At 38.5% G+C, this 27647-nt stretch overlaps 1 protein-coding gene across 9 annotated transcripts in view; it reads right to left on the bottom strand.

Annotated features, from left to right (window-relative positions):
* The window catches only part of KAT6B (lysine acetyltransferase 6B), a 186377-nt gene that overhangs the window by 26752 nt on the left and 131978 nt on the right, over positions 1-27647 (bottom strand). For 3 of the 9 annotated variants that reach the window (XM_069572169.1, XM_069572168.1, XM_069572170.1), the window contains 7 exons: positions 25292-25424; positions 21432-22363; positions 20317-20438; positions 18363-18478; positions 16310-16451; positions 12978-13139; positions 9721-9814 (listed from right to left, as the gene is read on the bottom strand). In XM_069572169.1, the coding sequence (XP_069428270.1) occupies positions 9721-9814; positions 12978-13139; positions 16310-16451; positions 18363-18478; positions 20317-20438; positions 21432-22363; positions 25292-25424 (1701 nt within the window). The remainder of the gene's footprint in view (positions 1-9720; positions 9815-12977; positions 13140-16309; positions 16452-18362; positions 18479-20316; positions 20439-21431; positions 22364-25291; positions 25425-27647) is intronic. The other 6 variants (XM_069572172.1, XM_069572171.1, XM_069572173.1 and 3 more) reach the window with 2 other exon arrangements.

Below are 27647 nucleotides of genomic sequence, written 5' to 3'. Positions count from 1 at the left end.
GAGCACTTTTTAAAAAATAGTCAGTGCCACTGAAAAAAAAGAAAAACTATTAAATAAAAATCACAAAAGTAGGTAAATAGCACATGTCAAATATACAGCTCCTTCATTCAATTTGCTTAACTCCTCACAGGCGGTCAGAGTGTTTCAGTCGGATCATGTACCTAAGACACACTGCCATGGTCTCTTAAAACATCTCTGATGCTTGGCTTGTGGGGCTCATAAATAGGGGAAAGTGAAATATTTATCCTGTAACCTACCCAACAGAGTTTATGCCCCCAGGGAGTGCTGCATGGCCTCCACCCAACAGGGAGAAGATAATATTCACATGCCTGCCAGAGTAAAAGGATGAGGCTGCTCAGGGTGAGGTGACTAGCACTAGAGCTCTGGAGACTGCAACATCTCTGGCTAGCTGGACCAGTTCCTGGGTGACTCGTTGGAAACTGTAGCCCTAAGTTGACCGCAATGGCACAGAGATGCCCAGAGACCCTCACTAGAGCAGTGGGTGTCTCCCCAGGGCCTGCCACACTAAGGATCCATCTCTTGGGGAGAACCTGTTTGTCCTGATATGGTACTTGACATGGCCTCAGAGAGAAGCTAGTGACTCCCGTCAAGTCCTTGTTCTTTAGAATTTACCAACAGGTAAAATGTGTCACACTGGAATCCAACCAACTCGACTCCTAAATTAAAACTCCTATTTTCTACAGGAGACAGGCCAGTCAGTATCAGAAATTTTGTTCTAAAAAAAGCATGCAATTTTCAGGTAGGATGAAGTTACTCTAAATTTTTGTTTAATAGTTTTCTTAAGTTTTACTTAAATTGTGTTCTGAAAAGTTTGTAAGTGGTAGCTCTTTTAAAGTAATCTATTGAAGGCTGACTGTTAAAACTGCAAGTTGCTAGTTGGTAACCAGAAATACTATGAGATCTATCCTGGTATTTAGATATATAACATTTAAGCTAGTGGCTAGCATCTAAGATCGGAGAAGGCAATGGCACCCCACTCTAGTACTCTTGCCTGGAAAATCCCATGGACTTAGGAGCCTGGTGGGCTGCAGTCCATGGGGTCGCTAAGAGTCGGACACGACTGAGCGACTTCACTTTCACTTTACACTTTCATCCATTGGAGAAGGAAATGGCAACCCACTCCAGTGTTCTTGCCTGGAGAATCCCAGGGACGGGGGAGCCTGGTGGGCTGCCGTCTCTGGGGTCGCATAGTCGGACACAACTGAAGCGACTTAGCAGCAGCAGCATCTACAATACAGGGGAAGACATTTTCTCTTTGAGAGAGATAATGTGGTTAACATCACCAACATCATGTTAACTTTCAACATCACAATATTCTAGGTAGAGATGCAGCATGTGACTTTCTAATTCTGCCTGATGGACCTAGAAAGGCAGAGTAGTAGGGAGAGAAGGTGCTTTCTTGTCTAGGTGGTGCTTCCTCAAGAAATCAGCCAAAAGCTATAAAGAGGCTAAAGGAAAGACAACACTGGCACTGGACCGTCTGAACTACCTAAGAGATCTCTGTCACTAGAACCAGATCAGGGGAAGAATGAGGGCATGGAACGTTGATCTGTTAATTCTCAGTGAGGATGAAACTAGCTATTAAATGGTACCCAGAAGCATCCTTTCTTAAAAGTTTATTGTATTTCTTATTTTCCTTAAATCCAGGTGTGTGGACTCCTTAAGAACGAGACTTAAATCCAGTCTCATTCCAGTCTCATTCTTAAGAAAAGTGAACAAGTACAAGGACACTGCTAACCACACTGGTGACCTGACCAAGTTCATAACTTGTAGACACAAAACTGGGTCATTTGCACACATCTTCTAGCAGCACACACTAAAGACAGATTGAGTTTGTAAATGGTATACATTCCTCATGAAAGCTGAGGGGAAACCTCTCAACATACAAGATCACAGAAAAGATCAGCAAAGGTGATTTCTGGAAATAATAAGTACCTAGCTCATTCCATCATTCATATTTCCTCTAGAGCAAGTTCTGTTCCATGAAGGACAACCCTGATACATCGTACAGTATTTTAATACTCAATGGAGAAAGCCAAGAATCGAAGCTGCTTACAAACTTTTATGATTAGCCTACAAATAAATAGTCGTTTTTAAAATGACTGACTGAAGGTGAAGTTAACTGATAATTTATGTAACTGAAAAGCTTGTCATCTGTACACTAGTCTCAGGAAAACTGCAGATTTAAGTTTGTAGACTCCTGGACCCAACTGTCATCTACTCTTTATAGCTCCCTGCCCTAAGAATAAGTCAAGTCTGAAACAAAGAAGAAAAAGTTAATGTAAGATTTAGAATTCTTATGATTCAAATGAGTACATTTGATTATTTTAAATTAGGAAAGAATACTGAATTTCATCAAATGCCTTTTCTCATTTGTACTAAACAACCCCTCTGGTTATCGTTTGTTTTCTCATTGATTTTTCTCCATCAGTGCTCCAGTCTCTCTAGCTTAAAAACAAAAAAACCTACAGCCCTTGATAATTAAGCTTTTTAAGTCTACTTCTTTAAATTTCACTTATACCATAGTCCTCAAAGTATAATTTTTACACCTTATCTTAGCCTTCTTCTATGGGGTACTGAACAGTGGCTCAGGAGTGATCTTAGACAAGTTTCCTAGTGTCTCTGTGCCATCAAGAGAGAGAGAACTGTGACTAACTTCTGAGGGTATCTGCAAGGACTAAGTGAGTGTGTAATTCGGGTTATAGTACCTCATATATGGCTTTCCGGGTGGCGCTAGTGGTAAAGAACCCACCCGCTAATTCAGTAGACTTAAGAGATGCAGGTTCAATCCTGGTCGGGAAGAGCCCCTGCAGGAGGGCATGGCAGCCCACTCCAGCATTCTTGCCTGAAGAATCCCATGGACAGAGGAGCCTGGCGGGCTACAGTCCGGGGTCACACAGAGTCGGACACGACTGAGGCGACTCAGCACGTGCCTGACACACGGTAAGTGCTTTAGAAACGTCAGCTATGACTATGGATACTGTTGTCGAAATGCTGACCTCTTTTGGCTTACTTTTCCTACTTCTGCACCCTTTACAATGAGGCTAAAAGCGCACATCTCAACATGTGATGTGAGGACAGACTCCTATGACCGTGACGGACACATATTAGACACTTAATAAACGTCAGTGCTGTTGCTGCCATCGATGATTTTCCCTTTTCTGCACATTTTGTGTTCACGACTTCTGCTCATTTTCCCATTAGGGTTTATGTTTTAACACTATCAAAACCTTTACTTTTGTATTTGTTTAAATACTACAGATAACAAACCTCTGCCTGGTAGATTTGTTGCAAACATCTTTCCTATTATGTTTGCTTTTAAATATTAATATTTTCCCACATAGAAGTTTTACATTATTATACAGTGAAGTCTGTCTATTTCTTGCGTGTGATTTCTTTCATTCTCTTAATGCTCAGGATGTCCACGACCATCTAAAGACCAGATAAATAATTAGATATCCTTTCTTTTACTTTCTAAATGTTCTTTTTGTTGTTAATCTCTAAGTCTTTAGTCTACCTGGAGTTTCTTTTGTTGTTACCTAAATATCTAACACGATTCTGTACATGCTCACACCTTTGAATATGCTCTTTCCTCAGCCTGGAATGCTTTCACGTTTAACTTCTCACGCCACGAGCTCTCAATATCTATTGTAGAAACATACTGTCCAACAATTGATGTCTCCTCAGTGAACTTAATTAACCACCCAGCTAGAGCTGTGTCTTCATTTCTCTTGCCTGTGTTTAGCTGAATGTAGACTATGGTTTCCCAATCGACAAGGTTGAAGAGGTAAGAAATGAATCTTTTCTCATCCTTCTTCATTATCCAGTTCAGAATCAGATAAACACGTTTACATAAACACACAAGCACGTGCTTTGGCCAGCCTGTTTCACCACTACCTGGCACAATGTTCTGCAACCTACTGCTGAATCAGCTGTGTTCCCTGGGTCTCTCCTGGGTTAGCACAGGAGCCTGGGTTTTGTATCCTGCTCCCTAGGCAGGGTTTTGGTTCTGCAGGCCTAAGTAAAAGACAGTTCGTCACTGCCCATCCATTGCCCCACCAAGCACAGTCCTACACAACTGAAAGTATATACAACAGATTATCACTGCTCCATAAGTATTTGTACCAGAGGAAACAATGAAAGGATCAACAGAAACTAGTAAGATTGGTGACCTGCAGGAAAGGCTCAGGAATGGGTCTGAGGAGGCAGTAACACTTCTTTGAGTATACCCTTTAATTCAGTTTCAACTTTGAAAATCATGTTGTTCTATATGCTTAACATTTGAAAACAGTTGTACTCAGGGTGAAGTCGTGAAGAACTATATACAAATACTGACCTCTCATTAGAAGGTCTGTTTTATACAGTGATGTGATTAGCAATCCTAAAATGATTTAATGTGTATTCTAGGACTAAGCACAGTAATAAATATACTGTAGGTAATGGAAGTCAGGTTTCTCGCTACCAGAGAAGAGAGGTGCAAATACAGTAATATGGAAGGATAGACTAAAACTGTGCAGAGGTGTTGATCTGGAATGCAAAGCTCAGTGAACTCATAACAGGGATGTGTGTGTGTATACATAAACACACACACACAGAGAAACATTTATCTCTTCTTTCCTGGCTCTTGCCCCTTGAGAGGCCCTAGAAGCAGTGATACCCCAGTAGCAGTATGAACACCTAAGTGCTCAGATCTTGGTTTTTACATTGTTTTTCACCATAAAGAATTAAAGACTTTTAAAACAGAAATGTGTGATTCCAGGGCTAGGTCAGAGAGAGAATAAGATGAATCTGGTACATTAAGTTTGTTGTACCAGAAAGTAAGGAAGGATCAGACATGTCAGGCACCAGGACATAGGCACCAGTCTTAAGCAGTTCGCACAGAATAAATCTGGGGCAACCTGAATATCAAAATAAACAATGGCAGCTACAGGTTATAATCCATAGAATAAAATAAAAATTCATTAAGTAGTCCATAATTATATAAATTAAAGAATAATGAGATAAATCAAGTGATTTTAATTAATAAAGGAAGCTCTGGGCTTCCCTGGTGGCTCAGCTGGTAAAGAATCTGCTTGCAATGCAGGAGACCTGGGTTTGATCCCTGGGCTGGGAAGAAGGGAACAGCTATCCACTCCAGTATTCTGGCCTGGAGAACTCCAGGGACCGTATAGTCCATGGGGTCACAAAGGAAGGGCCACAAAGAGTCAGACACAACTGAGCGACTTTCACTTTCACTCACTTTCCTTACAGCAAATATCAACAAGAAGTAGACGATACACTGGGATTTTAAAAATCATTATTTGGTAACTACCAAAGTAGTAACTGTTTTAGATAAGAATTATGAATAAACACTAAAGGTAGTAGGTGAAAATTGGATGAGAAACAGGATATTTACATAATTCCAAAGTATCTTCCTAGGATATTACTGATTACAAAGGGAAAAATGTTATTCTATAGTGAAGAAATCTGAAAGGCACCATCTTACACCAGTAATGGGACAAAGAAATGATCACGTGATCCTGCTGGGAGGTGCTCGGGAGGACCCAGCATCACTTCTGTGTCTTCCCACCAAAACATGGAGAACTCCAGTCTACTCATGAGGAAACATCAAACGAGCCCAAACTGAGGGACAATGAGCAAAAAAAATGGTCTGTATACTTCAAAAATGTCAAGGTAATGACAAAACAAAACAAAAAATGACTAAGGTGTCATTCCAAATAACTCTAGAGATATAAGAACTCAACATGCGATCTTGGACTGGGGAAAAAAAAATTTTTCCCGCCTGCAAAGGACATAAGTGAAAACTGGCAACATTTGAAATTTGAACAAGATAGACAGATTAGATAACAGATAATGCTGAATCAACATTAATTTCTTGGTTTTGATAATTTATGGTTTTGTATGAGAGCATCTTCTTTTTTTTTAAAAAAAAAAAGAAAAACACACTGAAATGGTAAGGGTAAAGGTGCAACAGGTCTGTAATTTATGATTACATATGACTCTCAAATGATTCTGGAAAAGAAATACAGAATGACAGAGGGGGATGGGAGGGAGCAAGAGGAAGACTGAGAATAATAAAGCAAAAAACAAATGTGACAAAATGTCAGTATCTGGGGATCTGGGGTGGAGTAGATGGGAACTTTCCTCTAAGTCTGAGAGTACTTCAAAATTGAAGGGAGAGCAGTAAGCTGGAAAGGCACTGCTGGGGGGTTCTGGCAGCAGGGACAGGGCACAGCCTGGCAGGGACATGCTAATGCCTCACCCTGGGAGACCTGGAAGCAGGAATCACAGAAGTTTTGAGGGAAGGGGGCTCTCTGGAGTTCTGAGATGCCTGGTGTGGATGGAGAGTTGTATGTGTATGTGTGTGGACACAGAGAAGGGGAGGACTGAAAATTTCTAACTGAGGGAGAGAGGGAAATCTTAGAAAGCAGGAGAGAAAGAGAAATACAGTATCAGCTTCAACCCATGACAAGTCACTCCTTCCACTATCTACTTCTGACTGAAGTTTTGGGCAGAGTTACAAAACCTATGAGTTGGTTTATGAGCAGACTGGGAGTAGGTGCCCTTAGTCACTTGGGCCAATCTGCAGATGACCTCTGGGGAAGCCCTGCTCTGACACATCCCAGACAAGCTGTCCTAGGAAGACACACATAATAGCATTATTCTAAGGACAGCATTTGGTGCTGGGATGACCATTCCATCTGTTGAGAACAGTGTTCAGAGCTTTAGAGTCACAGCTCTTTACATTCACTCATCACTCTGTGCCCATGTCTATAATTCTGTGTGCCAGTGGGCAGCTGGGCAGTGAACAGCTTTCCTTCTATTGGTGTCTTGTTTTAGCTTCCTGAACCAGTAGTTATTATAAACCAAATAAAGATTTCATGCCTTAAAACCTTCTTTAAATTACTGAAAATACCTGCCCGGACCAAAAGACCCTCAGGCTCATGTACAAGTAGAAATAAAATAAATTTAACCCTTAAAAGCTTCCTTAAAAAAAAAAAAAAAAAACAGAGCAGATTTTAGAAAACTTATAACTCCAGTTATCTATTTTGCCCTGAGTTCTGAATTATAAGATCGATAAGGATTATGCGAGGTCATGGGGTTTATCTCCTCCTTCTGCAAAAGATTGGATCTAATCATCATAGAAAGATATTTATATACTATTATTTTAAGTAACTCCAAACGAGGAGAGGCTATCAATTTTGGCAGCAGCCTACTCTATCTTCTTTAAAACGTGTGCAGCCAAGGAATTATTTTTTGGTTTTAAATTGAATTTCTGTTTGGTTTATACTAGTCCCCATTTTCTTTGAGTGCTATAAAATTCTTCCCCTGATCTCCTCGTCTCTGAAGAAACAGCACCAATCCCCTTTCAGCTTTATTCAAATCATTCACCATACTTCTTAACCCACTGCAGTGCAGGGTGATGCCAAGGGTACATGAACGAGAAAATCTAAAATGACACCTTTCAGCACTGCATTGCCTGGCTGCACCCTAATGGATGGCATTCGTCATGATGGCTTTGAGCCATCCAGATAGATTCCACTGTGTTCCCTAGTTGTTTCAAAAAACAGAGTAGACTCTAATACAGTTTTCACTAAAATGGTTAACATAAAGATTTGCATTTGTTCCTGGGTTGTTATTTTATGCAGAAGGCCTCAGTACCAGACCATGCTGAACAAATAAGTGGCTACTATATTTAGAGACCTGCATTTTTACCTGGTAAGTACCAGTCCCTTTTAAACTTTAGGTAGAAAATCATCGTAAGCAGTGACCGTATCACTTTGGAGATTTCATTCAAACGAGCAAAAATACATCTACTGCAGATTACGAGTGCTCTGCCGTGCTGAATGAAAAGAAGGTAGCCAAGGAGCTTACAGCAAGCTGGAAGCATGACACTTGTATCAAATAATTACTACAAAAGAATGAATTGAATCTAAGTGCTACACTGCAGAGATATAAAGCCAAGAAAAAAACAGGATGTAATTCTGGGAGATGGGATCAAAAAGAAGAGGCTGGAGGCTCAAAAGGGAGTGGATATATGTATACTTACAGCTGATTCACGTGGTTGTGCAGAAGAAACTAACTCAACATTGTAAAGCAATTATCCTCCAATTAAGAAAAAAATAAAAAGGAAGTTCTTGAGCCAGTTCTTAACAGCAGGTAGGATTTTGAATAGAGGCTAGAAAAGGAGGAAGTGGTCATTTAAGGAAGGCAGGGCACCGACAATGGAAATATGGGAATCTGCTCAAAGTATTTGAGGAAATGGAGGTTAATATACAACATAATACATGAAAAAGCCCCAAAGAGAGGCTGGAACTAGCCGTTGGAAGATCACGAATACTGAAATAAGTAGTCTGCCTTACTCTGTAAGCATGCAAATACTATCCAAAATTTAAGGCTCAAATGGCTGCAAGGCATACCCAAAATTATTAGGAACAGCTTGTGAACAGTGGCCACAAAAAAACACAAAAATAAAACAATTGGATTTGCCTGTAGAACACATTACAACTGGGGCTGTAAAATAAAATGGTGAACTTCCGGTAAGATGACCTTTCGTGGGATAACTAGATCAAGAAAGAAGAGTAAGACTAAGGTAATGAATTAATGACCAGAAATATCATCTGAAAATATAATCAATTAAAATACTTCAAAGAAGAATACTATCTTTCAATGTCAATAAATTATACAAATCAGTCCAACACTGCTATATAGTTATATTTTACACCCAAAATTTCATATTTCAACATCTAATAATATAGATTTAGACTCAACACATCACTTCATGGTTTTCCTTGAGTATATTTACATTTTGGTTTTGCATCTGATGTACCTTATGACGATTACATGATTTGCTGTGTTTTCCTTCTTTCAGTTTAAACTCTGGTAATGAAGAAGCACATAGTTCCTAGTGACAGATTTTCACATGGTCAGATTACTATCATGAGATACCTGGTCTTCCTGTTATCTGGATATTTTGAATAAAATCTCCAAATGCAGCCTTAATACTGTATTTACACATCCAATCTAATATAAACAAAGGAGGAAAAAACGACCAACTTTCTTTAAACATTATTTTATGCATACTTTAAAGTAGTATTCCAATTTTCATCGAGGAGACTCAGCAGATACAAATGCGTATAAAAAGTATTACTTGGGGAACCTCTAAATACAAACATTTCCATACTAATTTCCATAAGAGACAAGGGAAATTAACAAAACAAGATATTTATTTCTACTAGAGAGGCTCCAAGGATAGGCTACCTAAAGAATTATTTTTCTAAATAGACAAACCCCTGTTTCTACTCTGTACTGCACAAGATTATAGGCAGAATTTCAGAAAGCTGAAAATCCTTTTAAATAACACTTCCTCTGGCTTTAATCACAAATAATTGCCTCTTTTGGTGCTAATGAGCATGAGCCTCACAGAATGGAATGTAATTCTGCCGGTTCATTCAGGGTAATGGCTTTGTGAGCTGGTGACTCTGCGAGAGATGGGGTCTCAATTTCCTAGAGTACAATAGTGAGCAGCAATACATTTTTCACTTGAGGAAGATTTTCTAACCTATGTAAATATAAGTAGAAAACCCATTATCTATTGATAAAAACAACAAAGTAGGTTAAATAAAGTTTTAAGTACTACTCTCCTTTAATAGCCGTCAGCTCCCTGGATCATGAAAGTAAATAAAGTACTTCACTTACTGAAATCAATGAGAAACCGTCCAAATCCTTGCCTTTGGTGCTGGGGCATGATCATTATGCAGGAGACATTATACTTCTGCTGGCAAAGTTTTTCCTGAGGGAAGGAGAAACAGATCAAGTATGTCAGAGCGCTGCTAAAGCGGGCAATTCCCTGCACCTGCCGCTGTCCATATGCCACGGTCCACTAAGGTGAGCGGCGTGTTAGGTCAGGATCAAGCAGAATAATTCGACCATCTTAATCAATCAAACTATCAGCTAACAACAAACTACGCACTCCAGGCATGCCTCTCAATTACATCTTTATTCTTGAAAGTCAGCACCATGAAATATGAATAAAGAATCCAAGGAAATGTGAGTCAAATGAAACAGCACAGTATGGAAGAAAGGTTTTCTATCCTCAAACAACCTGGGAGATGGGCGGAGGGAGTGGGGGAAGATCCAGAGAGTCACCCAGCGGGATCAGTTAAGAACACCTTGTTAAAGGCCACAGTGAAACTGTAACAGTGTCTGTGTGGGGAGACTTGCACGATACATTTCTCTTATGAATGAACAGTCAAAGTAAAACGCTGGAGAAATAATCTATATTTCAAAGAAGGACAACAAAACAAAAAAGACAACAGCAACAAGAAATCCCCAAGCCTGCAAACCAAAGTGAGGCCACCATATTACCAACAGTCTGAAACCAGGAGGAAGACTGGAGAGAATCTAGTGGAAATGGTTCTTGTAGTTCAGGGAAAATTTGCAATGTTCATGGGGCTATGGCATCAGAGCAGCAACATTTTCTTCACAGTACATAGAAGCTGCCAAAACCTACACAGAGAAGACCTGGAAAAGGCTTCTGAGGTTGTGAATGCTCTGGCCAACTATAAACCACAAATTAGATTAACCACAAATGGTACTAACCACATCAAAGAATTACTTTGGAACACCCAGATCTTTAATGAACCTATTTGAAAGATCACAGGAAATGGTGGAGGAAAAAACACTACAGGGCAGAATTAAAGATTTTGTGAAAAAGATGTGCTCCCGACTTTTGCACATTTGGAGCTGTCTGTGGAGTCTCCAAGACATGAGGAATAAGAAATAATGTATGTCAATTTTCCTAAGAAACTGGACGGTCCCATCACTGGATGTGTACATCCACAGCAAAGATTCAAATAATTAGTGTGTTTTGCAAAGTCAGACAAATGGGTCACTGTATCTAAAATGAGGTGTACTCCGAGCTAAAGGATTCATCCTTGACACAAGTCTTTTCTTTATTCCAAACTATTTTTACCTGTATATTTTTGGAAATCTAACCCAAAAGTGGTCCTTTCCCCCCATCCTTTCCCCCTGCCTTTAAACACATGTTACCACAGCTAAACTCTAAACAACTGCTCCCTCTTTCCTTCCTGTTTTGAGTCCTCTATTACATGCTTAGAAAGATATATGCATGTAATGATTTACACTAAACTTTTCTAGGTCATCTCGGCCATCCTTTGGCTATAACATCTAGAATTTGGTTTAACGTCAAAGGGCCACAGTCCCTCAGACTCCAACTGAGATGTTAGAATATGGCTTAATTTGCCTCTAGTCTTTTAACATGGCTGTTTTTTAGATTTTGTTTTACTGCACTTGCAAAGGATATTTTAATACTCCGAGTATGGTAAGAAATGACAGCAGTTGCTGCCATACTATAAAAGAAACAGTGACAAAATGAAAAAAGTTTAGCTTGTTCTAAGTAAAATGTTTGGCGAAGAAAATGGCAACCCACTCCAGTATTGTTGCCTAGAAAATTCCATGGACAGCAGACCCTGGCACCCTATAGTTCACGGGGTTGAAAAGAGTCAGACACAACTGACCATGCATGCAAATAAAATGTTGGGCGCTCTGTGACAAAGAGAAGACTCAAACCCCAAGAGTTACTGTGAACTAAAGACCTAGAGGTCAACTCAACATAAGGCAGTACAATGTCAATGGGCATCACCATTTGTTTTAAAATGCAGATAAATTTAAAGAAACACCATTTTCAAACAGAAAGGACAGTCATGACCATTATTCTTTTTAATTCTTTGGAGAAAAAATTAAAAATTCTTTTAAATTCTTTGGACACATCTATACAGAAGGTAAAATGTTCTATAAATTATATAAATTTCCTAGCTATTGCTTTCCCTTGTATTAATCTCTATCATCTGTAACCTATAAAAGTTAACAGTCTTCTTTTTCATTTTAGAGCTTTACCAAATACATGGATTAAAATGGTGAGGCTGTTTCCCATGAGTGTTGTCAGTTCTTCCTATTTTTGTTTATGGTCTCTGGGTTGTTTCTTAAATTTGGAAAAACTTCTGTATGCAAAGTTTTGACCTTCCATGAAAACAACAATTCCATTAGGCATTCCATTATGTAACAGTAGATTAATTAAAATTCACTTATCACCTAATATGTAAACATATATCATAAAATAAATAAGCTATAGGATTTGGAGCATTTCTATTCTGCCCTAGAAATCTTAAAATTACCATTCTGGCATATTAAACTATTTCCTAAGTACCTAAGAAAATTTAAGGTTAGCCTGATAAATATCTCCAAACTCAGATTCCTTTTATTGCATACGAGTTAATGCATCTCAGAAGCCTCTGAACAGAAGAATGTGAGATAAATGTTCTGAACCACGTGAAAAAGACAAACTACAGCCACTCAAAATGTCAAGGGCTCCCCTATATTAACAGCTGGAGATACTTAGGCTTTCTGAAGATGAGGCTACTTTAGACCTTAAAACAATAGCACGGAGAGTAAGAGATGAAAGAGTAAAACCAGCCATTATATCAGCTTAACTGTCCAAATGCCAGCGTTCCAACTCACTGAGATACTGATGACCACCGAGGGAAGGCAACAAGGAGAAAGGAGAATTCTCTTTTAAATGCTACGTTATACTGAAACCTTCATGTTGATACCACTTAGGGGGAAAGGGGAACTAAGCTTAAAATTTAGAAAATGAAAGACGCTAGGTGGTCTGCAAGGCAGCAATTATAACATTACATGAATGCTGACAGTCAACACAGCAAATAGTGCTGAGGTCTTTTACACACTTCTTAGGCACAATGCTCATGGTGTTTTTATGTGTGTTTTTCTTAATGAGCTCTGAATAAGAACCTGAGCTTTTCAGAAACATGTTGTTTATTCAAATTAGAGTCATAAAAAGGCCCTGTTTAAGGAATTGGACTCTACCAAAAACATTCTGAAAAAGAAAATGAAGGTCATACTGGCTCTTGTTTTACCTTAGAGAAGTATCCAACCAGATGACATCCCTTTTCATCATTTTTTGTAAGGACATAAAAAAGGAATGGCTCGACATCATAATACAATGTTTTGTGGTCCAGGAAGAGCTTGGCTAACAAGCAAAGGTTTTGGCAATAAATTTTGCTCATATTCCCATCAACCTAGCAAAGAGAAACAGACAACATTATTTAACATAAAAATACCACTCAACATAAAACTGTTTCTTTTATATGGTATTTTGGAAAGCATATTTTTTTCCCCCAAATCCCAAACTAAACAATTAACACACTCCATTAACCGAGAAAGTTTACCAGAAAATAGCGGTCATTTGGCCAATCAGAATTCCACCTTTTCTCTTAAATTGGGGTAAATTTAAGGTAGCTTAAATTTCTCTCTACACTTCCTAAAGAAAGGCCACACATTGCTAACAAAGGAGTAATTTTTATTTACTATTTATTACAACTAAAAAAACTGATTAGGCATTCCTTCTCTATTTGAACCAAGTAAACTTGAATTAAAGAAACGCAAACCAATCAAAATGCTGCTTGAGTCAGTTAAACTTTATGTTGCTTCCAAAGGGCTTCACATTAAAATAAACTATATTATTCTGATTCCTCAGAAACATGGATGCACAAAAGAGGATTCCATTTTGGTTTTATCCCAAGCATCATTTTAAATATAATTGGAAAAGATAAAATTTCTATGTTGGGAATACTTACAGAGAAAGTGAGATGAATTTTAACCTACAGTAAGTACCATGATTACAGTCTACTTCTCTTCAAAATAAAAGAATCAAGCTGTGTTACTGATGGTTACAGACAGGAGGCGAGGCACAGATGCCAATTTCGTTGATCAAATGTAGTTACTTGTTGAAAACAGAAAGCACAGCAGATTCAAGAAGAATTTCCCTAGCACTTTTCTTACGGGAAATGGATATTTGCTAACCAGAGCTCTTGGACAATGAACTTGATCGTTCTTGAGTCTCCTGTGGACCATACCGGTTCTCATAATGCACAGATTATTTTTAGACTTCATATAACCATTTCCCTTGGATGATACCTCGGTCCCGCACATGGCAACATGATCAAATGTGGGCAACAGGCACAGAGGATACAATTCTCTCTTTAATTAAAGGAAGTTTTTTGGAGTATGGTCCTTTTGGAAATGGTAGTATATAACAAAAAGGAAAGACAGAGATGTATGTATCCCTGAACCAGAAAAACAAAGAGATGACAGTGCTGGAAAGTCTTACCAGTTGTGAAAGGTCTAATATGACATGCTTTCAAGAGGGATATAGAAAAGATAGGAAAGTAGTAATCTATGATTATTATTCATTTATTTTAGAAGTTACTAAGGACACTGCAAAGACAAAAGTTCCCCACATGTTATACTCTTAGTATTAACTCAGATTCTAAAATAGGGACCTTGGCACTTCTCCAATCCAATTCCTTCAATTATTTTTATGAATAAAAAATTTACAGATCTGCTTCTGATTTCTCCCTTCTTATCTATGTATGGTCCCAAATTAGAGCATTTGGTCCTGAATTAGAGCTTTCTCATTAGCCTAACAAGATTGATTCTCTTACCCCAGAAGACTTTTCCTGGATTTATGAGAGGTTCACCCCCTCTGGCAGAGTTATGCTGATTTATTTAACAATTACTTAAAGCCAACAATGTGTTCTGTCCTTTGAGAAACAATGAGACACTGATTTTCATTTTATTTTGGTTAGAAGAAAGCTTCCAAGGCATCAAGGAAGGAGCCAACAGTAAGTTGAACTTGTGACATTCATTAATTAAGCTTCAACTGAGAACAGCTCTGTTGTCTCAACTGGTTGGGGCTGGCCTGTTAGCATCCCAAGATGAACAACAGGACAGCGACTGGCATCTGCCTTTCCCTTTAGCCCAGTGGTTCTCACTGTGGGTGATTTTTATCCTTTAAGAGACATTGGCTATGTCTGGATATTCTGACTGGAGGGGGCTTGGTGCTACTGGCATTTAGTGGGTACAGGCCAGGGATGCTGCTAAACATCCTACAATGCCCCTACACCAAAGAATCATCCAGCCCAAAACATAAAGAGCCCCCAGGGTGAGAAACTTTGTGCCTCCCGTTTAGTAAGAACACATCAAATCTTCTCAGCAACAAAACCCTTCTCCCTTCAAGCTTGCCAAAAGAGCCCGATTTAACCAGGAAGAGGGGTTTCAGAAAAATCATAAGTCACAATACATGTGTTCTCTGGTGAGTCTTGGGAAAAAGCAATGGGCCCAAGACTGTCTGAGAGAGGGAGCCTGATCCATGAGAGAAACCTAGGCATGACCCTCCCCTACATTAAATTTAATGCAAGACATTACAGACCAGAATTATAGAGAAATGTGGGGTAGAATAATAAATTTCTAATCTGAACAACTCCGAAAAAGAGAACCCTAAAGTAAAATTATTTCAGAGAAAGAGGAGATCATATCTGCTGTGCAGGGAAGGTTTCTTCTGAGCACTCCGGAATGAACCCAATGACTAAGATGCGTAATAGAAATGATAATGAGGCAGGGTGATGGAAGCGTGCAACCAGAGAGAGAGAATTGAGAAGGCCTGTGAATAGGCAATAACAGGAAAGAAAGGCATGGCCTCTTCAAGAACAAGTGGCCTCTTCAGCCAAACTGGATCCCTGAAACTGACAACAGAACATGATCAAACCACGAAACGATATACCAGCGAAGACCTTCTGCTACTAAATCAATTCTGAAAACACAAAGTGTCTTCAAGAACACACAATAACAGACACATGGCCACAAGGGGTTCCTGTGAACAGCAAAGTTCTCCAGGGGTGGTCACCCACCCAGATTGGGCAGGGAAGGAGTCCCAACATCTGCTGAGGTCTCACCAAAAGGATTAGCCACCCTGCCAAGAAGTGGATGGAAACACAGGTGGTTGTGTACTGAGGAGATATGTACAGCTGCTCAATTCCCTGGAAGAGTGAGCACCTGCCAGACACTGGCTGGAGCTGCTGAACAAAGCTAATTTCTCCTGCCAAAGAGAGTAGAATTTACAAAGAGCTAAGGAGATCATAAATTCACTGGTGAATATATCTGGTGCAGACAGGGATTTGGGAGAAGACAAAAAAGTTAATGTGATGAAGTAGGAATTCATCATCAATCTCAAAGGTTGCTTAACATGGTTAGAAAAACACTTCAAAATATGGAGATATTTGAAAAAGCAGTCTGAATTTCAGTGCCAAAATTGAATAAACATTGTACCTTCTATGAACAAATCAGTACATAGTCAACAATTAGAAGCACTAGGTTTCCAAAGCTGAGTTTTTTATTTACACATGCTTACCTCAAATACTGAAAGGTCTTTCCTTCGGTAAATTTCATTTGCTGGAGGATGAAACCATCCACATTTCTTTGAGTGTCTTAATAAAATATTTTTACTTTTCATATATTTAAGACAGAATTCACACAGGTAAAGCTTTGGTAATCTGTTGAAATTGGGGAAATATTATAAACATTGTTCAATTCTCTCTAAGCCATAAAAAGGCAGTATAATAGTATTTGAAGGAAGTAGTTTAAAAAAGGAACAAGAAAGCCAGTAGTAGACAGAATGTACAAACTTTACATTATTTTTCAATCTCATAGTATTTGCTGTCTTTACTGTATGAACAAATCATTTCTTTCCTTAGAAATGTCCTATCGAAAAAAGGTTTTCAGACTTGGAACTATGACTAATAAAAACAATGGCATCCTGTCAACCATGTACATTTCTCAAATTTCACACTTAATGTCATGATTTCAATATTACATATAATCAGTGGTGTAACGATAACAAATCTTTTCAAAAAGAAGCGAACTCATTATTTTTAAAATGATCTGTGTACTTATAAGACAGGGAAGTCCTAGAATTTAGCTGTCTCCATTTCTTATGGATGAGGTAACTTTAAGGTTTCTATCAGTTATACACAATCTAAAGCACTAAGTGCAGTCAAGTCAAATGACCTTATCTGTTCCTACCAATTCCACTGACTCTGAGTAACATTAGACAATCAGCTTTCTCACTTCTGCTGACTTTTTCTCCACCTTAGAAATGACACCGTTTTGTTAACCAGTGCCCTGTTATGCTTAGGTGGACACTGCTTGTATTTACAAGAGAATGCCTGGAAGCATTCTCAAGGGCTTTGGGATATAAACATGGGGAGAAGGGTTTTGGGGAGAACTAGACAGACGCATCATAGAAATCTCCAATTTTGGATTCATATACAAAACTTATCCAAAGCTCTCAGAACAACATGACTTATGATTACCCATACATATAAAAGCTCACTGGTGTCTGGTGTTTTTCAAAAACTGTTTAGGAACATGGAGCTGAGCGATGTGAAACCAAAACCCCTGACCTTAGTCTGCCACTTCTAGAAATCCTCCCCATTTCCTCCAGTTAGATGACTGGACAGATGCCCATGAGAAAGAGGAAAGGGTGATATCTATTTTAGAAGGAAAGTAAATTTGTGATTACCAAACTTCGCAGGCTAAAGCATTTGAGAAGATACTAATCAAGTATGCCCTGATATACCTGAAGGAAAAAAAATCTGTTCATAAAACACCCATTTTTAGATACATTAGTTCAAGACAATTTCACAGCTAATCTTAGTTCAGGACAAAAGAAAAACCTAGTACCATTATTTTCTCTTCATTTTTAACAAGTTAGTCACAGATGCTCTAAAAGTCAAGACCTGGGGAAGAATCTCTGAAGGCTACCCACTCCCACCTATTTCCTTCCATATTTCCTTCTTTTGCTATGCGTGCTAAGTGCTAAGCTGCTTTAGTCGTGTCTGACTCTCGCGATCCCGTGGACTGTAGCCCGCCAAGCTCCTCTGTCCATGAGATTCTCTCAGACAAGAATACTGGAGTGGGTTGCCAATTCCTCCTCCAGGTCTTTTGCTCTAATTTATGTTAAAAAAAAAAAAAAAAGAATACTTGACAATAAAATGCCAGAAATCATGAGATAAAACTAACAGGCCTAATTAGGAAAATGAAAAAGGCAACCAAAAAGAAACTACCAAATACTTTACAATGGCTAAATTTTTTTTCTTGATTTGGTTTCTTACATAAACAATATTTCCCCAGTTAGTTTACAGAATTTCCCCAGAAATTTACAACACTGGTGTAACTAAGGAGTTTAAGGTGTTTGTACAGAACAATGACTACTATAAGAAGGTGCTGACAAAAGTGATAGTTTTGGACACACCTGAAATTGAACTGAAATTGACACTCAAAATATGTCTTTTTCTTTTTTTTTTAAATTTATGTCTTAAAAAATCACCCAGTTTCAGTTCTAGAAGGCTCCTTCCTACATGTGAGATGTTAAGGCTGCACACCTGCCAGGCTTATTCCATTACCTTGCATATTCCTGTGGGTAAGGCGAGGAGTACCAGGTTTGGATTTCATATTTCCCAAATTCTATTACAGAAGGGTACCGGCCACAGTCTTCCACTCCACTTTCACACTCTATTTTCTGTCAGAAAGAAAACAAAACAGAAGTCTCAGAAGAGGATTTCTTCACTTACGCTTTGGTTCTTTCACCAGTGGTTATGAAAATCTACCAATGCTTTACAACGGCTAAATTTTTTTTCTTGATTTGGTTTCTTACATAAACAATATTTCCCCAGTTAATTTACAGCAGAATTTTTTTCATGTTGTTGAAAAAAAATTATAGGCCTTTGTGAAACAACAGTCAACTTTGTATCATATACATATATAAACAAATACTCTTAAGAAACAGTATTACCAATATAGGAAAAAATGAGTACTTGTTAGAACATATAAACCTCTATGAACAGTCAAGTGATCTGCTACAATGTATTAAAACAGGAAATTCTATGATGTGGCTATTACACACTGTCACACTGTTAACAGTTCCTGTTCTCCACCAAGTAACATTTACCCCAACCGTAATTAAATAATCAATTTGAAGTCTGCAGTTGATACCCATCTCCTTTTACTCTCATGCAGGAGGTTAGAACTTTGCCTGCCTGATTCATCCTGACATTCCCAGGGTCTAGCCCAATGCCTGACACAGCCAAGACATGTTCTTGAATGGAAAAGCCAGGGTTACTGGGTTGGATACAACGGGCTTTAGGTTTAGCAGTAACTTTCAGGTAATTGCTTGTTGTTCATCATGTTTAAATATGAATGCCAGATACAATCTCCCAAAGTGGTAATATTTAAGGACTTCAAATCTCAGTGACTGGGGGGTGGTTGGGGGGTGGGGGGTGGGGATGGGATACATTTTATCTTAGCCAAAGGGGAAAACACTACAAAGAATGCAGAATGAGGACTGGAAATATCCAATGGCCCCTCAAGGAGAAATAAGCACAAGTATTTAGTCCAAGTGGTTTCTACTAAAACTAAAGCTCAAGAGCCTTCAGACAGATCCCTACTCCCCACAAAAGGAAGTGAGGTAGAGCAGGTAATCTATCCATAAATATCGTGCCCTGAGAATGTGGTCTTGTTCAGCTGCTAAATCATGTTCGAGTCTTTGTGACCCGATGGACTGCAGCATGCAAGGGTTCCCTATTTTTCACTATCTCCCGGAGTTTGCTCAAATTTATGTCCATTGACTGAGCCAGTGATGCTATCTAACCATCTCATCTTAGGCCGCCCTCATCTACTTTTACCTTCAATTCTTCTCAGCATCAGTCTTTTCCAATGAGTCGGCTACTAAATGTGGTCTACTAACAGAAAAACTCGCAATCCATAATAAATTTGTTTCTGACAAGTCCAACAGCCCTTCCTTTCAATGTTTTGGTGAAAATAAGCTAAGTAGAGTTACTATCTTAGGGAAATCATTTAAAAGAAATTACTGGACATCGAAAATAAAAGTAATTACAACTGATCATGCAACACAATATTGTCTTCACCAATGCCCAGGAGTTAAAATCAGGAGATGTTTTTCATATTGCTGGCCATCTGAGCTGGAAGAAGCACTGGTCAATTTAAAAGTGATTTCTTCTTTCAGTGAGCTATTTAAAAGGGCTATTTTCTTAATTTGAGCAAGAATAATCAGAAATCTATTCCTTTACCCCTAGAAGCATTTTTTAAAATCTGTCTCAACAACTGCTACTCTGGCCTATTTTGTGAGACCAGCTGAGCCATTACCAACTTGTGAGAGTGAAGACAACTCAAAGTCAGGACTTTTGAATGTACAGTCCACAGAAATGACGGTAGCAGTTGAAGAACCATAAAGAATTTTGAAGGGGATTCTTTATAAAATCAAGGCAGTTAATTTCACAGTAGTCAGATACAAAAGTCATATATTATCTTAGTATCTGGATTGCAGTATTCTGGCCTTACCTCCCAAGACAGTTCCTGGGCCTGCTTGAAAACATCCAAATCCTCTTCAGTAACGGTATCCTTGTTTCCAATCACATTTATATCTGTACTTTCCTGTTTGATGCTTATTTTGATTTCCGTATCTGTCATTTAAAACCAGCAGAAAGTGTATTTACTGACTTGCATCATGAATAACCACCATGTAATTACCAAAATGGTACCAAATTAGCACAGTGGGCAAATAGGGAATTTTTTTTTTAAAGCTTTATAAGCTTTTACATCTAAGCGCTACTCATAGTTCCAGCAGTACCTTTTCCCTGCCATACCCAAATTATTTGAATTATCATTGTCATCTTCTTTTAGCTTCAGTAAACACGGGAAAGTAAGAGCAGTACAAAAAAAAAATTCATAGTTTTCAACCAAGATTAGAAGGCATAGCAATGTCTAGGTATAGAATTCCCATGATCATGTTTGAGACAATAAAATCTATCATTCTGTCCCAATGACACATAGTTTGGCTTTTGTTTCATATAAAGGATAGCAAATGTAACGGGCCAATTTGTTAAATGAAATCATGAAATCAGTTTTCTCCCTGAGGTGAATACACACACAGACACACTCACATCCAAAAAAGCACACTTCACAGAATTACAGATCAGGCTCTGTTGAGAAGGAAGCAGGATGAACTTTGTCATGAGAAAGCAATGGACAGAGGGAAATGAGGAGCCGACGTCCCCCCTGCCGGAAGCGCGGACAGCACGTGGCCACACAGCGCTGTGGCTGGAGAGCTGGCACGGGGAGGGGCGTGGCGGAAGCGCGACAGTGGCTGCTCATGCGGGACCACAGCGCCATAAGCAACGCTATGACAGCATCTGGGGGGGGCCCTAGTGTCACTACAAATGGAAGGAAATCATCAGAGTGGGAGAGTATTAGTTGAAAAACAATGTTTTGGAGGTTTAGTCAGCATTAGAAAAAGGTCAAAGTTTCACTGCTTCTGTATGAAAGTGAAGTGGAGAACAAGAGAAATAGCTAAGACCTATGTGACAAATAGGAATTGATTGATTCTTTTTTTTTCCGGGGGTTGGGGAGAAAGGGACGGGACGCAGGTTTGGTTGGAGCTTTGACCTTTTGCTTACCATCATCCTGATCAGGTTTAATCCTTCCGTCTGTCAAGCTCCCCTTCCCTGGTGAGGGGGTCCCCATCTGAGGGGTCACTTTATATTTTAACCTGCCTAGCATCCTGTGCTTTTTAAGGAAAGTTGTTCGCTTGAAGTGAGCAATTGCTTTAAAAATACGCCCTCTAGCCATCCCCCAGCTAGAGGAGGAGGAGTGAGAAATAAACCTACTTCTAATATCTCTTTTTCCAAAGAAATGGGCTTTAGATTTTGCTGTGAGAGGGAATTCAGTTTTACGACGCATACGTTTAGGTGGTGCATAACTTGGGTGTCCCTTTTGGCGAGACTGTCCCTGAGTGGTATAGATATGAGAGAGTCCGTCAAAGAGTGCCTTCAGCTGGCTGTTATTAGTAAGACTGCTAAAGGAGGGCACGCTGGACTGGCTGGAAGAACTCTGGGGAGAGGTAGAAGAAACAGAAGTGCTGGACTTTTGTGAGCTGGGGCTCTGACCAGAGATGGGAGTCGGGGGTGGGAGTGAAGAAAGTGGAGGTTTTAGCTTTTGTGTGGTACCTGGAGCCAACACATGAGAAGTGCATGACTGTTTCTGAGAGACCTTTTTCCTTGGACGATAGTGCTTTGAAAAGTCTATTATTTCACCTCGTGATCTGCGACCATCAGGTGATGGTGTAAAAAACTTAGTAAGGCCATCAATGAGCCCTTTGGTTTTCTTGTTAACTTTAAGTGTAGAGGCAGAAATGTAGGTGGAGGTGGTGGTGATTTTGGTGGTGGCACCAGGCCGAGTGGGGTCTGTAACAGCCAATCTGCTGCTTGAGTCCTTCCCAGATGCAGCATGACCGGATGAAGGTGTGGTACAGACTTTAGTCTTTTGACCCCTACCAGGTGACCCCCTTCCTGTGAATGCATTCATGGATCCTTCATCACTGGTTACAGACCTAGGCAAAAATTTAGAGAATAGTATCAGCATTTAATAATAAAATTATAAAGGTATCTAACACAAGTTTATAGCAACTAGATGCAGTCAACGGGCTTAAACTTAAAAATCTGAATTGCAACCCTAAAGCCCTGCTTGTGTGTGCGTGTGCCTTCACTGAGGTGTTCTTCTCGGTTGAAACAGGTTGCAGCCTCTACGCTGGCAAGTCATAATTCTCCCAGGGCCTGTCCAACAGGTACTGGAAGAATCATGTGGACCCAAGGGCATTATGAGTAAGAAAATTTTTGAGGGGATTAAAAGATCACCCCATGGTTTCATTATAGTTAAATAAAAAAATGTTACCCCTTGTGTCATTATACATAATTGTGATTTTCTGAAATGCCTTTTAAAAAAAGTATTAAAAGAAAGAAGTCATTAAGTATTATCTCGAAGTGAAAGAAGAAATTTATGTAATCTCTAGTTAGAAGCAATTTTAACTCAAATGGAAAATTTATAGAAATAATTATTATCTATAGTTTTTTTTTTTTTTTTAAGAAAACATTTTAAAAAATACCCTCTTCCTCTTAGCATTTTATGCTTAGGATGATAAGATAACCAATAATACTCTCTAAGTAGAGGAGACAATTAATTGCAGCATAAAATATTGCTGAAAAAAGGACAACAATAGCAAAAAACTGAAGAAATGGTTAAAGAAAAGCTACAGCAGGTCAGACATGACATGGAAAGTCTGGTGGAGAAGCAGCACATTTACCATGGTCATTATCAGACACCTGGCATCAGAATCTTTACACACTGGTTCTGACTGCTATTTCAGTTCCTGTGAGGCTGGTTCTGCTCATACAGCTGTGTGCTCAGTGGAGATGGGAGGTCACTCTGCTAGCACAGCTGCCTACAGGAATGGCAGCTGCCTGCCTTCGCCTCAGGCTAGGACTTGGAAAGCCACCCGTTTTGCCGCAGAATTTTATACAGCAGAAACATGTGCATGTGAATTATGGCAGTGCTGGGGCCCGAGAACGGACCTTAAAAATTATCAGTTGAGCTGACGGCTAGTAATGAAGAAATGGAAGCCTGAAAATGATATGATCTTAAATTATAAAAATATCTGTAAGTAATTACAAAAAGAAGAGCATAGCTTAGTGGTTATCCTGTACATAGAGATTTGATGAACAATTTCAGCAGTCGCCCTAAAGGGGAGGCTGGCGTAGGTCAATGGAGCAAGCTACTAAGGCTCATCTGAAGCAGCTCAACCGCCAGGAGCTTTGTCCAACACCACCGAGTCAGCCAAATCAGGTTAGAGCTGGAGATCTCGAGTGTCACAGTGAGAGTCACCAGTAAACAACTCATCCAGGATAAAATGTTTTGCATCAGAATGTTACATTTGGACTGTATCTGGAATCGATTGCCCAGAAAGGATAATATGCTTATAAAGCATGTAAAAAGGAAAACTCCCCAGACTGTCTTAAAAATTCCTAAGCTCAAAGGACAATTTTGGACAAACAAAAAGTTAGGATTGGTGCCAGATGTAATTTTCAGCTGTGGCCTTTGTTTAGAAAGTTTATATCCTAATTCGGTTTTTTAAATTGGGCCCTGAGGATACAGTCCCATTTCAAGAACAATGCTTAACACTGGATGAACACAAAAAACACATAATTCCTACTTCAAGTGATGCTAATATGAAAGATTTTATTCATGAATATGTTTCATGTTTGCCTCTACAAATTAACACAAATTCCGTATTAGAATGTCCACCAGTTAGAAGATTTTCATAAAGGTTCACAAAACACTCTAGAAAGGAGCATGCATTTTTTGTTTCTCCTTTGGGAGATAAAAGTGCAGGAGGATACTGTTTTCCTGAGAGCAGGTAATAATAAAATGAATTGCTTCAGATAAAACTAAGGGAGAGGGGAGAGTAAGCAAGTAAGACACCTGGTGTTTGTTCACTGTGTGTAGAGTTCCTGTTCATTTCTACATTATAATGACCCTTTCACTAAGCCCAAAGAGAAAGGCAATGGTCTTACAGACAGAGCTGCTTCAGATATGCAAGTATATAGATTTCATTTCTAAACTCCTTACCTAATGCTGATATTCAGTTCTATATTCTATATGGGTTAAAAAAACAAACACACTCATTACACCTCTTTTCTCTACTTCTCCAGTAATTCCAGCTAAATGTTCTATTTGGCATTAATGGCAACCACATGGCCACAGGCTAGAGGAAATGGGGCTAACATAGCATTGGGTTGGCTAAAAAGCATATCGTTTGGATTTTCCCTAAGATGTTATGCAATAACCTGAATGAATTTTTTGGCCAATCCAATAGAACTGCATGCTACCGCAAATATATTATTTTGTCTATATGTTTGTATACATGTGCACATACCAAATGGTCCTGTCTAACTCTCTGGAGGCAAACATTAGGACAGTCATTTGCAGATTTCTCAGAAGCTTCTATTTCATCAAAGGGATCTTAAAAAGTTGTAATACTACATTAGCACCAGAAACGAGGAGTATTTTTCTAAAATGTTATCTGGGGTAACAAGAGAGAGTCATTATAGATGTGAACAAATCCCTCTCTTGTTTTAAAAATTCCTATAAAAATATTTATATAATTAAGCTCTTTTAATGTTCAGCCAGTAATAAAGTAGGCACAATGAGTGTTTCCAATTCTTACATTCTGCTTCTATCCTGCTGGTTGAAAAATGTCACTAAGCATCACAGATACTGGCAACAGAAGACCTCAAAATGCCAATTGTAATTTTAAATGTTATTTTCAAAAAGATTTCCACAGCTTATGCAAAAGAAGAAATATTCCTCATCCCTTGAGTTTGTAAAAATGATGCTAAAAAGTTAATGGGATCTAAGGGGGTTACAATCAACTGCATTTTAAAGCACAACATAAAAGATTTTTTTTGATAAGATCTCAACCTACAACAATCGTTGCTTTAATTTATTTTTCGGTCGTCCAATGGGTTTTGCATATCGTCGTTTTATTTGTGCAGCTTTCTCATGAAGTAGTTTTCTTCCCTTTTTCTTTGGTCTGCAGACTTGGCAAATCCACATCCCTGAATTAATATATATATGAGAGAAATATTTTAATGTTTCATTTTAGGAGAGAGATTAAATATAAACTGCAGCTGTAATAAGCTGCCCAAGGATGCCTGTATGCAGAACTTTACCCTAGAAGGTGGATCGTTCCCTTTAGTCATTCTCCTCAGGAAGCTGTCACTAAAGGTCAGTTTTCCCAGGTCAAGGTGATGAGAGCAGAGGGCTGACCCATCTGAGAATTATTCCAATAAGGTTTTGCCCAACATGTCACCAAGACTCCCCACCACGTAAACACACGTGAAAACCCAGTCTTGTCAGATAGTATATATTTTTGGATTTGAGGGAGACATTTTTAAGCCAACTGGAACATTTTTAAGTCAACTGGAACTTCTAGGAAAAAAATACTTGTTTTATCATCTCTTTTGGGGAATTTTCTATAGTAAATAAGTTATAATTCTAATATATAGTTTTAAAAATGAAAACTTCAAACGTTTAAGTACTGTGGAGCTACAATAATTTGAAGTGTGGCATATGGAAGCAGATCAATGGATAAGAACTAAAAGGCCAGAACAACAGAGAGGTTTAGCATATCATAACAGTCATATTTCAGATCAGTGGGGAAAGGATGAAATGATTCAGAAAGGGGTGCTAGAACAAATAGATGTCTGTCTGGAAGGAAAATAATTACTTCCTATCTTTTATAAACACAAATTCTAGGCAGATGAATATTATGTGACAAAATTAAATGTTACATAATTTAAGCATGACTGATACTTAAGACTGAAGCCATAAAGAAAAAGATTCATGGATTTGACTACATGAAAATATAAAGAGCTTCTGCAAATCAGTAAGAAAAAGGTGAAAACCCTTAAAAGAAAAATGATTAATGGATAAAAACAGGTGCTTTACAAGATGATATACAAACAGCCAATAACCAAACACAAAAAAATGTTCAATTTCACTAAAGAAAATAATTATCAGACATATTTTTTCTATTATCTAACTGGTAAAAATTTTAAATAATAACACTGTATTACACTGAATCTAAGCTATTTATGACTACAAGATGCATCTGATTTCAAAAATGTTAAAATGTTTTTTAAAAATGTCTGTCTTAGATTCAATGAAATATAGTTAATGGTGAGTGTTGATCATCATACAGGGAAACAGGTATTCTCTCATGCACTGCTGGCTGGCCTGAAAACTGACATGACCTTCAATCCAGAAATTCTTCCCTGAGGAATTTATCTTAAGGCAAGAATTGTTGATGAAAAAAACTGGAAATATTTGTAATATTCACTAGATGAAATTGGTTAAATTTTTTTTTTTTTAGAAGAACATGGGGTTGCAAAATCAGTTATGTTCAGGAACCACCCAGGTATAATATATGTGACTGAAGCAAGCTGGAATGTAAAGCAACAGGTAGCAGTGAGACTGAGGCAGGATGGAACACTGGCAAATTCAAATTCAAAAATCTTTAAATACAGAACCAGATCTTCTGTTACACAGTTAAGAGAAGTCTCAATAAAACATTTCTGTGGCCCACAGTCATCATGCTTATAATCTCGGCTCTAAATAGTACGGAGTTCTACACACTCATTAAAAACTATCTTTGGGAGAATATTTAATGATGTGGGAATATGAGAATCTATTGTTAAGAGGGAAAAACCATAAACATACAGAATTTTCCATTTCTTTTTAAAAGGGTGGGTGGGGCAGGGAAGGAATTTCTAATTGATTATTCTTTCCATTCCTTTATGGCAATCAGTATTTTCTAAAATTTTCACAATGAAAATGTATAAACTTTTTAATAAGAAGGCAAAGTTATTTATAACGTTCAATATATTATCATATGAGAAAAAGAAGGCTAAACTTGGCTGACTACCCAATAAATGGAGAAGAAAATCCGTATTCTATATGGATACACCCATGTAAGATAGTTCAGATCTTCACGTTCAAGATTATCAATCGACGGCCAAGGAAATGGTAATGGCTCCTGTTATAGGACTTTTTGGTGGTCATTATCACCATCATCGAAAACAGGTAATGTGTTACCTCTGAACACTATACTGAATAACATGGAGAATACTCTAAACTTTTGACCTACATAGTCTAAATTTATTCTAATGGGGAGTGGTTTTAGGAGAAGAATGATCTTTTTAGTCCTGTCTGAATTACAGCATTTATTATATACATTACCCCCAAATTATAAGCTTTTACACTTCTCTGCTCACAAACTG

This window comes from Ovis canadensis, chromosome 25, assembly GCF_042477335.2.
Source record: "Ovis canadensis isolate MfBH-ARS-UI-01 breed Bighorn chromosome 25, ARS-UI_OviCan_v2, whole genome shotgun sequence".
Classification (NCBI taxonomy): domain Eukaryota; kingdom Metazoa; phylum Chordata; class Mammalia; order Artiodactyla; family Bovidae; genus Ovis; species Ovis canadensis.
Note: the sequence above shows the minus strand (reverse complement) of the source record. Positions and strands in the feature narration are given on the sequence as shown.